At 68.3% G+C, this 11687-nt stretch overlaps 1 protein-coding gene across 1 annotated transcript; it reads right to left on the bottom strand.

Moving 5' to 3' along the window:
• Nucleotides 1–580: 580 nt before the first annotated feature.
• Nucleotides 581–10273, bottom strand: EXOC3 (exocyst complex component 3; the record flags this gene model as incomplete). The annotated part of the gene is made up of 12 exons (XM_084233771.1): nt 581–1053; nt 1125–1252; nt 1478–1639; nt 2318–2440; nt 3142–3292; nt 3366–3476; nt 4873–4973; nt 5763–5888; nt 6467–6584; nt 7508–8189; nt 9496–9715; nt 10130–10273. The coding sequence occupies 12 exons, from the start codon at nt 10271–10273 to the stop codon at nt 882–884; spliced, it is 2238 nt and encodes a 745-aa protein (XP_084089897.1). The 3' UTR covers nt 581–881.
• Between the last annotated feature and the right edge of the window lie 1414 nt (nt 10274–11687).

Genomic DNA, 11687 nt, shown 5'->3' with positions numbered 1-11687 from the left:
TGTCCCCAGATGGAGTCTGGCTCCCAGGTGGACCCCGCCCCCCACCCAGTTGCACCAACTGCAGCACCTGGGGTCCCAGTTGCCCAAACAGACACCTCAAACAGGGGAGCTGTAAGCGCCCCTCACGGAGACCGCTTGGCACACCGAGCACCACACATGCTCACAAGGCCTTCGGTCGGGGCTGCCGAGGGTGTCCAGGCACAGGACAGCGTATTCTGGGCTCTGACAGACAGAAGTGCAGCTGCTTGGCGTGGTCCCCGTCCCCCAACAGGCCTGCTGCCCTGCCCAGTCGCTGCGCAGATGGCCACTGGGTGGGCGGGAGGGAGCCAAGTCCTGGGGCCACCCAGCCAAGTCATGTCCCGGGAGTGGGTGCCTGCCAGGCAGCCCAGGAGCCTCCAACCACCCTGGGGAACCCTTCTGGACAGAGGTCTCCGTGACCTCAGGCTGTCTGGGGTTCCCTCTCTGATGCACTCTCACCCCTGCTTTCCGGGTCCAGGAAGTGCCCAACACGAAAGGGGCCCCCGACCCTGGCAACGTCCCGAGAAGGGGACTCTGAGGAGCCGCGCCAGGAAGACACAGGTGCAGGCACAGGGCCCCTGTTTATTCCAGGGGCCGCTCTCCACTGACTTGCTGGGGAGGAGGGGGAACAGTGCAAACGGGGCAACGGTCACGAAGTCGGGGTCCCCTGCCGCTTCAGAAAGCCCAAGGCTCCTGCTGCTGACCATGGCTGAGGGGAGGCTTCCTGATGGCTGAGGCCCCAGGCTCCGCAGGGCCACTGCAGCGGGGCCTCCCCGAGTCTCGGCTCTGCAGACGCAGGCACGCTGGGCAGCGGTGTCCGAGGCACTGGTCAGTGTCCACTTCCCGGGCGGCTGCAGGCACAGCTACTTGAGGAGCTTGGGCACGTTCAGGCTGGGGACAGCGATGTCCTTGAAGAGGGGCACGTAGTTGGGGCTGGCCTGCGCCGAGCCCTGGTCCAGTGACTCGAGGATGGTCTGCTTCATGTCCCGGCTGGTGTCGCCGCGCACGGCCAGCAGCGCCCCCACATGCTCGTCCCTGGGGCACAGGGGTGTCACCTGGGGCTCCCAGCCGCCTCCCCCGCGCGGCCAGGAGGAGGGCGCCCTCACCTGATGTCGGGGTACTTGCTGACCAGAGTTGAGACCTCCAGGTACAGCAGAGAAGGGTCAGTCAGCTTGATGACCTCAGCGACGGCCACAATCGTGTCGCAGTGTTCGACTGCGTCCTCGCCAGAGCCCTGGGGGCAGGAGTGCAGGGTGGCGCCCTCTGTCACGGCCGTCGCAGGCCCCAAGCGATGCCCCTCTCCCCAGGGCTGGGCAAGGTGGCGGGAGCCCAGCCCCCGGGGCGGAGCTGGGGAGTCCAAGCATCGACAGAGGTACCCCGGGCTAGCTGCCTGGGCCCACAGGCCTGTTGCACGGGCCCCGCCAGGGAACCTGGCCGGCACAGCAGGGCAAGCACTCACCGAAGCCAGCCTGCGGAATAGGAAGCGGAGCTGCTCGGCCTCACGGACCATCCGCTCGGCGCCCTCCTTGCGTTCCTCGGCGCCCCGGAAGGAGATGCGCTTCAGCAGCAGGGCCCGCAGGTACTCCACCACCACGCGCCGGTGCGCCTCAGCTGTCAGGCGCTGGGGGGGCAGTGGGTGTGAGGCCAGCACCCCACTGCAGCCAGCCCCTCCCCCTGCAGCCAGCGCCCCCTCCCTGTGTGCGTGCAAGGCGGTCGGGCAGGCGCTCAGGTCTCCCCTGAAGACCCCATCCGGAGCTCCCTGTTTCCTGACAACTGCAGGTCAAAGGAAGCGTCGTGGGACCCCACTGACGGTGCCCCCATGGTGCCCCAGAGAGCAGCTGCCGGTGCCATCCCATGCGGCTGGGCCTGCCCTCCACGCCAAGACCCCCCAGGGCTGCGTGTGGGCGCATGGGGAGATGGGGCTGCAGCCGCCGTCTCGAAGGGTGGCACCAGGGCGTGCGAGGAAGGGGCACCATGCAGTGTGAGGACCTGCTGGACCCGGCCACACCGCAGCCTTGTCTGCTCAGGGGCGGGAGCTGTGCTGGGGGCCAAGGACGTGGCCCTGGCCAGTGTGAGGGGCCCCAAGGCAGACAAAGCTGGACAGCGACCAGCAGGCGGAGGCCAGGAGCCCACGGGGTGGCAGCCGAGGGCGGAGAGCAGCAGGTGGAGAGCCCAGGCGCCCCCCCCACTGAGGGCCTCAGCATGCGAGCAGCTCAGAAACAGCAGCAGACCCGAAACCCGCACAGCAGCAAGCTCCAGACCGCCCCGGGGCCCGCCCCGCTGGCTGCCCCTCGCCGACCTTCTTGTACGGCTTCTTGATCCTGGCGAAGTCGTTGAAGTAGTCCTCCACGGTGACGCAGATGATGTCCACAGCGTTGGAGCCCGACAGCCACTTCTTCGTCATCAGCTCGTTGAGATGTTGCTAGAAAGCGGAGACTCACCTGAGGCCGGCCCAGCGGGCCCGGCTGCTCTCGCCCGGCTCTGCCGGACGTTTGCTGGCGCCACGTTTATGAGAAACGCTGTGGCGAGCGTCTCCACGGGGAGTCTCCTAATGTGAACCCGCGAGACCCGCCTGCCTGACCCGGCTGGAGAGAGCGGCAAGGCCGGGAGGGTGGCGAGGCCAGCAAGGTCAGGCTTTTGCTGCACACTCAGGGAGTCACGATTTCTTTTTCTGCGAAACGGCCACTCACGTTTATCTACCTTTTGTCATTTCTTAAACCTTGACATGTTTCTCAGGCGCACGCACATCATTTGTCTCCTAAATCATTTTGAGAACCTCGCAGACAACCAGGCCTCCGAGGGCAGTTTCTGCTTGTGGGCCCCATGGGGTACTCGGTCCTCGAGCTCCTGCCCGCTCCCTGGTGCAAACCCCCGCGCTTGTGCAGACCCGCTGCTGGGTGGACACCTAACCCAAGCCTTTGCTCCAACTGCAGCCGCCGTGCGGCACATGAGTGCCTGGCCCGGGTCAGTGTTGAGGTCTGGGGTAGGTCTGACTGGCCTGCTGCCTGCTGTTCTCTTCCGGGCCCCGCTTGGGGCCAGTTGGCTCCAGCAAGGCTGGACCTGAGCTGCCGCCGCGCGGCCCCTGCTCAGCGCCCAGTGGACCCCGGCCCGCGCGGCTCGCACCTCCAGGTCCAAGAAGACCTCCTCCAGCAGGCCGCCGCAGCCCTCCGTGGCGATGGCGTCCAGAACCCCGTCCATGCTGAGCTGGCCCAGGGCCGCGCCCTCTTCCACATCCTGCTTGAGGTGCTTCCTCTTCAAGCTGACTATGGACTCCCTGCAAGGCGAGGCCGGCTCAGGGCGCGTGGGCAGGCACGTGGGTGGGCGGGTGCAGGCGGGCGGGCACTCACTGGAAGGTCTGGCAGTTGTTGATGATGGCAACCATGTACTGCACGTAGCAGGGCGGGTGCTGGCGGTTCCGCAGGTGCTCCTCCTTGTATGCCTGAGCCTCCTCTTTGTACCTGGGGCGGGGTGGGTGCACAGGTGTCGGTGCAGCTGGCATCGCCGGGTCAAGGAGAGCACCTGAGGGGCTCTGACCGCACCCTGGAGGGTCCACGTGGACAGAAACAGAGAAGCTGGCCATTCCCAGGGGTCTGGTAAATCCGAGCTTCGGAACGGAATTGGTTTCTACCTACGAGATACCCCGCGGCGCGGGGAGGTACGTGCGTCTCGCTTTCTGACACGCACTTTGCCTAGGAACTCCACACGACCTGGGGTATCGACGTCAGAGAGAAAGCCCCCTTTGAAATTCTGTCTAAAAAAATCAAACTAAAAATAAGTCCAACTCTCAGCCTCCCTGGGGGCACAGGGATAAAGTCTCATCTCTGAAGCTGCAGCACGAGTGTGATCCCCGGCCAGGGAGCTACCCACAGGGCGCAGCAGACCCCTCCTGTCTCCCCGCTGCTCCCCTCAGCAGTGTGTTTCAGTAGATCTACCTGTTCTGTTCCCCACTCTGTCTCTGGTGAATCCTCTCACCCCCAAAACCTCTGGCTTGCACCCCAGCTCTTGTATGCATAAATAAAATAAATCTTTAAGAAAAAAAATAAGGCCAACTCTTTGGATGTCAACAAAACAGACAGTTGAGACAACCGCGCGTCCCTTTACACCGACCCGGAATCGCTCCGGCGGGCGGGGGCGCTGACCAACTCAGCAAGGTGACCACGATGACCTGCGCTGGCCAGGACCCCGAGCCGCTGAGAATGCTGAGGACAAGGTCCCCTTTACAGAAGACCCCCCTCCCCCCAGTGAAAGGACCAGCTCAGCGCCAGGGGTGGAGGACTGGGGGGACCTGGGGCTGGAGGCCCTGAGGGAGGGCAGCAGGGCAGGGGTGGGTAAGGCCCTGGGAAGCTTCCCCGTGCGCCCTGACTGGGCTCTTGACATGCAGCAAGGCAGGAAGGGGCCAGTGCTGAGGGGCAGCACCATCCAGCAGGCAGCCCCGGAGAGGCCAGAGCCGAGGTGCTGGGGCCGGCCCAGGGAGGGCGGACGGGGACTGTGGCGATGGTGAGGTCTGCGTGCTGGCCTCCCTGAGAACACTCCAGAGGCACAACCCTGAGCCCGGGGGGAAGGGGGGCGCTCAGGGCACCCGCCCAGGGGTGAGAACGCAGGTGACCCAGGAACCTCAGCAAGCAGAGGCGGGTCTGAGAAAAAAGGCCGTGTCCACAGCCCGCGGTACTGCCCGCCCGCCAGCGAGGAGCAGCAGGAGACGGCCCACGCCACCGCCTGGTTCTAGGGACAAGGTGACTCTCCTGGCTTGAACTGCAGGGACAGCAGTGCCAAAAATATTACAGGTCAGAAATGTTTGTTTTTAAGCTTAACAGACACACACTCTCTCGATCAGCATGCTGGGAAAGCCCGTACCTATTTAAGAACGAATTCATCTGCTGCAGGCACAAAACCAGCACCTTCGTTTTCAAATCTTCACTTATCTGAGCAGCCACTTGAAGGTTCTGTTCAAACATCTAAAAATTAAACGGCTTATAAATTCTCGCACCAGCTCACAAGAAAGCGGGGCGCCCTCCTGCCGACTGGTAATCACGACGGTCCAAGCTCACAGAAAACGCACACAACCATCTGCAAAGGAACAGTCCAAACACCTGACTCGCCACACGACGCCCGGGGACCCGTCTCGGGCACCGTCTCAGGCGCCTGAGGGGAGGGCGCGCTCTCGCGGAGCCGCCGGGCCAGGCCGCTCTGGGAAGTGACCCTGGGCAGCGGAGCTGGGAGGCTGTGCGGGGGCTTGCAGGAGGCAGGGGCCTCGTGCCAGAGCTGGCCGACCAGGGCGAGGGCGGTGCTGGCCGTGGTCCCGACAAGCACTCTGACGGGACGCCAGTTTCCAGGTAAAGGAAAGGGTGAGGACGGCATGTCACTGGAGTTGGTGGCCCTGAAATGGGCCGCTTCTGCCCCTGGGGCTGGACCCACGTGGCCCGCGGGTCCTGCTCAGTGCCACGAGGCGGGGCCGGCCCCCAACGGAGCAGGAGCGCGGGAACGAGGCCCAGCAGAGCTCGGGAGCGTCGCGAGCCCGGAAGGCCCCCGCGCCCAGCAGACTGGACTCCACCGGGAGCGCTCACCACTCCCCGACACCAGATTGACGCGAGCGTCACACAAATAACACAATTACCAGCAAAAAAGACAAGAAAACTGAAGTGAGCTTGGGCCAACTGTGGGGCCAGGAGGCCCTTGGGCCCCTCAGGCCAGAGACAGCCGTGTCCTCCCCCCCTGCGCGCCGCCCCACCCAGCCGCGGAGGTACCTGGAACACGATGGCGGGGAGCGTGGTCTGGTAGTACCCATCCTGGTCGGCTTCCGGCTCCGTCTCCCTGACCCAGTCTTTCTTGTCCGTTTCTAGCGCTTTCCTCAGCCAGGCGATGATGTTGGACTACGGGCGCCCAGAGGTGCGGGAAGGAGGGGAGGTGGGCCCTGAGTCCAGCTGCATGCGCATCACCGGGCAGCTGCAGCGGCCAGCACAGCTGGGGCGGCCCGAGCCCCTCAGAGGCGACAACGTGGTGGAGCCCACCAGCCCGCAGGCCGAGCACTGGGCAGCCACTGAGCGGAGGACAAGGCCGGGCCTGGTGGAGGATGTGGCCTCGGCCACCCTGGTGAGCCCTGGGCACAGCCCAGGCCAGAGAGCTCCGGCTCCTGTTCCCAACAGGGCCATGCGGCGGCCCCCACCTTCTGGCCTCAGGCTCACCGTGGCAGGGCCTCAACCCAGAGGCCACGGGGTAGCCACAAACCACCATCCCCCACACCTGAGCTCAGGGCTCCAGGGGCAGGTGCCTCTGCACCTCAGGGTATCCAGGGTCCTCTGGCCTGTGGGGAGGACAGGCCCACTCCCACCCAGGAGGGCACACAGCCACCGGACAGACTCCGCCCGCCCCCCCTAGCCAGGACGCGGCATTCCTGGAGCCCGCAGCCCCCAGGGGCCGTGCGGACAGGCCTCTGCACAGGCGCACTCACAGTGAGTGTCGACATGTACGTGTCCAGCAGCTTCGAGATCACGTTGGGGGCAAGCAGAGGCTCCAGGGCACCGACGTCCACCTCTGGGGCCAGCTCCACGTTCCCCATCATCTCTGCGCTGTGGCCAAGAGCCAGACAGGAAGACGCCTTATCGGGGCCAGCTCCCCGCGCACGGTGCGCTCAGCACAGGGGCCGTCTCCTTGGCCCAGCCAGGCAGCCAGGGACTGGGCAGCTGGCCTGGCCAAGGGGGGCACGGATGGGGGGCACCAGCACCCAGGTCAGGATGGCCAGGCATGCGCGGCTTCCAGTTGGTGCCAACGGAGGGGAGCGTCTTTCAAAAAGACCTTCTGGCGGCCACCAGGCGATGGCCGACGCCTGCACGGAGCACGCTGTCTGCACAGACACGCGGCCCACGGAGCCCGGCGCATGGAGCCCACGGCCTGCTTCACGGCCACTCAGTGTCCCCACGAGAAAGGCCACCAGGGCCGGTGCGGTGGCTTGCCGCCTTCTTGTGCTGCTCCGCCCTGTCCTGTCCAGCTGCAGCCTAGCCCTCACTGCTGACGGGCGCCAGCTGACTCTGCAGCAGCCACGGGACAAGTGCTAAGACCCAGCCCGGCCCTCAGCGGGGCCTGGCCACACCACACAGGACTGGGAGGGCATCCCCCTCAGCGGCCAGCCTCTTGGTCTCGGAGTCCTTGCAGCACCCAAAGAGCGCGAAGACACGACTCCCACACCCCGAGACGAGGCAAAACCTCGCGGCCGAAGGCAGAAAGGGGAACCCTGTTTCTAGCAGACTGTGCCGGAGGGAAAATCGGCCGGTCACTGAAGCCCGAGGTGGTGTGGCTGCCCCCGTCCGAGGGGGAGCCGGGCTGCGGCCGCGAGGACCAGGCAAGCGCAGTGGGAAGACGTGACGTCAGAAACAAGCCCCGCACCGCTCAAAGGCCAACTCGGAGGCCTGAGGGAAATGTCGCTGGGCAGCGGGCAGCCGCTGGGGGCAGCGGCAGGGTGCCCATGGAGAGCAGGCAAGCGGCGTGGGCTCACCTGGTGTAGGTGTTGAGGACCCAGGTCAGCAAGCTCACTATCTCGCTGGCCTCCAGGTCCTCGGCCGCCAGCTCCTGCATGCGGGCGCGCAGAGCCTGCTGGTACATGTGCAGGAGGGCGCCCAGGATCTCGTAGTGGGGCGGGAAGCACTGCACCATCAGGGTTTTGGCCACGACGAGGTCGTCCAGGACGTACTTCCTGATGATCTCCAAGTGTCGGACGAGCCACATCTTGTCGGATTCCCTGGTGTCCGCCTGCGTGCCCTCAATCCTGGTCGTCACGGTTTTGTCCAGGATGGCAAACATCTTCTCCTTCCAGCTTTTGGGCCGCCCGGGGGGTACAAAGCCCGTCTGCTTTTTTCGATCAAGAATGCGCCTGTCAATTTTTTCTTCCCTTTCAATGATCCTGACCACAGAGACCAGCAGGGTGGGGTCACGCCGGACAGTGACCAGGGCCCGCTGCAGCACCATCCACAGCTGCTTGGCCAGCTCATCCGAAAGCCCCTGCGTGCTCCCGAAATAGCTGTGGATGAGGGCCATGTCGCGCGTGTTCCCACTGTCCATGCGGAACTGCTCGCACATCAGCCCATCCCGGGAGCACTCCAGGTCCATCAGCTTGCGGTGGGCCTGCAGCAGCGCCCCCTGCTCGATGAGATCCTGCGTCTCCCTCACAATCTCAGGCACTGTAAAAACCACAGCAAAAACGACATGGTCAGAGCCGTCCCAGAGAAGCGGGGTCCGAGCGGGAGCAGGGGAGACTGCGGGAGCTGCCCCTGCCAGACCACTCCGGAGTCCACTGAAGACCCATCACTTCCGGGTAGGAGCAGGACCACAACCACAAGTGACTCAGGCCCTCAGTGGCCCCGGCCTAGACCCCAGTGGTTGCCGGGCCTGGGGGGCGGTCTGCACACGGCTCATGGGAGGAAGGTAGACACACAAACCCCGGCCTGCCTGCTGCTTGTGAGAAGGGCACACGTGGGGCAGCCGCGAGCCTGCCCCCTCCAGCTGGGTGACCCCAGGAACGCAGGTGAGCACTTCCCCCTTCACCTTCCCGGCCCCCCTTTGGAAACCAGATGTCAAGCCCTAAGCCCTGTGTGCAGGGAGACCAGAGATACCCTGTGCCCAAAGGCTCCTGAAGAAATGAAGCGCACCCCTCAGCCCTCAACAGAACCAGCGGCGGCACCAAAGGGCAGAGCAACGCAGGAGTCGGCACGTCCTCGGGAAAGGGGAGACCATGCCCAGCGTGCGCCGATTCTCAAGCACAGACCAGCAGGGAGCACGGAGGTTCCCGGGGAAGAAACCAAAGACAAGCGCCGGCAGAGACCAGGCGCCGGGCCTCCCGAGGAAAGACGCTAAAACTGGTCTTACAGACACTCAAAAACCGAAGGGATGCGAAGGAAATCAGGAAATGACGCGCAGGGATCGTCCCCAAAGGAGCGGAAAATCCAAGAGCAGAAGCCCACAGGTGAGAAGCACAAACGCCAGAAGGAGCATGTCCGCAGCAGATCACGTCAGCGGCCTCGCTAGGCGTGGACAGGAAAGCCAGGCATAGGTGGTGAGGTGCCCCCACCCCGCCCACAGCAAAGCCAGAAGCCAGTGACTGGGACCGGGCAGAGGCGTGGACGGGAACCCCTGGGGCCTGAGAGCCGTGACAGGGAGAGGAAGACGCCCAAGAGGAAGGCCGGCACAGTGCACGGTGCGAGATGGGCCAGCGCAGGGGTGGGCAAGCCGCATGGCTCCCTCAGAGCGGAGGTGCCAGGCCCGTGGACCAGGGCGCCAATGCCATGATGGCCGCGGGAAAAGCCAAGGGCAGCGTGGGAAGAGACAACGGAGGGCAGAACACGGCAGAGGAGGGTCAAAGCCAGAAAGCGCATCCCTGAACGCATCGGCCTGGACCAGGCTCCGTGGCCGGCCCCAGCCTGAGACGGCTGATGTGCTGACAGGCGCCCGTTGGCCAGTCCCAGGGTCTGGCCGCGCGGCTGCACCCACCTGAGAAGATGCTCTTGAGGTTCTCCACGGCGGCGGCCAGCTGGCTGTGCCGGACCACGGCGTCCTTCACGCCCCGCAGGCTCTCCACGGTGTTGATGCTCCGCCGCCAGTCCGTGCTGACGTCCGCCAGCGAGCGCTGGATGTCCTTGACGTCGCCCAGCGCGCTGTGCAGCTGGCTCAGGCCCGTGCGCACCCCGTCCAGCTGCGACTGGATGGCGGCCTGCAAGGGGGGAAGGACGCGCCAGGTCCGGGAAGGGTGTCGGGGCCTGCGACCCCACGCGGCGGGTTCCTGTGGCTGCGACGGCGCGGCTGGGCCCGCGCTGGCCGGCCGCGCAGCGGGATGGCACACAGGCCGAGCGACCCTTTGTGGCCAGTCGCCCGCGTCTGGACACTCCCCTGGCTCCAGCTGGCCCCGGGGGCCGCAGCGTCTTGGGGGACGCCACGGTCGGGGGAGCAGGCCCTGAGCACCCGCTCCTCGGCCTCCGCGGGGCGCCCTCCGGTTTCCACGACAGCCCCGACCGGCCCTCGACTCAGGCCGCCCCCCCCCATCTACCGGAGGCCGAGCCCGTGGGGCGCCCGCGGCGGAGCCTCGCCGAGGCCGGGTCTCCGGCCGCCCCGCCGCCCGCCCGCGCACCTTCAGCCGGGCCTCCACCGAGGCCTTCTTGCGCGCCTCGCGGCGGCGGTACTGCTCCACCTTGTCCAGCTGGTCGGGGCGCTGCAGCATGCCGGCCACCCGCTGCACGGCCGTGGCCACGGCCTCGCGGTCCGTCTCCCGCATGGCGGCCGGGCGGACGCGGCGCCTGCGGGGCAGAGGCCGGGCGCGGGGGGCGCGGGCTGAGCCTCGGGCCGGGGCCGCCCGGGCCGCGAAAGGCGCCCCCGGAGGCGGGGCCGGGGCGCCCCCGGGGACACCCCGCCCGCGGCGCGCGCCCCCGCCCACGACGGCCGCGGACGCCCCCCACGGCCCGCGGACCCCCCCACGGCCCGCGGACGCCCCCCACGGCCCGCGGACCCCCCCACGGCCCGCGGACCCCCCGACGGCCCGCGGACCCCCCCACGGCCCGCGGACCCCCCGACGGCCCGCGGACCCCCCCACGGCCCGCGGACGCCCCCCACGGCCGCGGAGGAGCCCCGACCCCCGCCCGGGCCTCACCTGCGCCGCCCGGAAGTGCGCGCCCAGCACTTCCGCTTCCGCTTCCGGCGCCGCGACCGGAAGGGCGGCTGGGGCCGGGCGGAGCGGGGCGCGGGGCGGGGCGCGGGGCGGGGGCTCCGTGAGCGGGGCTCCGGGGACGGGGCGGGGCGCCGAGAGCGGGGGGGCGTGGCGGGGGCGGGGCCAGGGCGCCGAGAGCGGGGGGGGCCGGGGGGCGGGGCGCCGAGAGCGGGGGGGGCCGGGGGCGGGGCGGGGCGCCGAGAGCGGGGGGGGGCCCGGGGGCGGGGCGGGGCGCCGAGAGCGGGGGGGGCCGGGGGCGGGGCGGGGCGCCGAGAGCGGGGGGGGGGGGCCCGGGGGCGGGGCGGGGCGCCGAGAGCGGGGGGGGTGGGGGGGCCCGGGGGCGGGGCGGGGCGCCGAGAGCGGGTGGGGGGGGCCCGGGGGCGGGGCGGGGCGCCGAGAGCGCGGGGGGGCGGGGGCCGGCCCGCGGGGACGTCGCAGCGGGGACGAGGCCCCGAGCCGGGCCCCCCGCGGGCAGCGCGCCGAGGCCCCAGGGCAGGGACCCGGCGCGCCCCCCCCCCCCGTCCCTGCCGGGGTGCGCCGCGGACTCGGAGGAAGACAGCGGCGCGTGGTGGTTTGACGCCCGCGGGGCGCGGCCTTTATTGTGAAGCGCGGGGATACCCGGGGGGCGGGGGTTCCCGGGGATACACGGAGGTGGGGGATTCACGGGGGGATTCACGGGGGGGCGGGGATACACGGGGGCGGGGGGGGCTGGCGGAGCGTGTGGTTTCCGGGCTCCGGCGAGGGGGCCCCGAAGCCGCGGCTGCGCTCCCGGGACCGCCCAGCGCGAGCTCCGTGTCCGCCCGACCGTCCCCGCCCGCCCGGGGCTGCGCTGCGGGACCCGCCCCGCCCGGGGACGCGCGCGCAGGGAAGGGCAGCCCGGGCAGGTCTGTCGCGCCCACCCCGCGAGGCGGACCCCAGAGCTGTCCCGGGGCCCCTTCCAGACAGGCTGCAGGCGGCACCCCCATCGCGCTGCGGCCCTGGAGGG

This window comes from Talpa europaea (assembly GCF_964194135.1).
Source record: "Talpa europaea genome assembly, chromosome: 5".
NCBI classification, from domain to species: domain Eukaryota; kingdom Metazoa; phylum Chordata; class Mammalia; order Eulipotyphla; family Talpidae; genus Talpa; species Talpa europaea.
The sequence above is the reverse complement of the archived record's forward strand: the minus strand, read 5'-3'. Positions and strand labels throughout refer to the sequence as shown.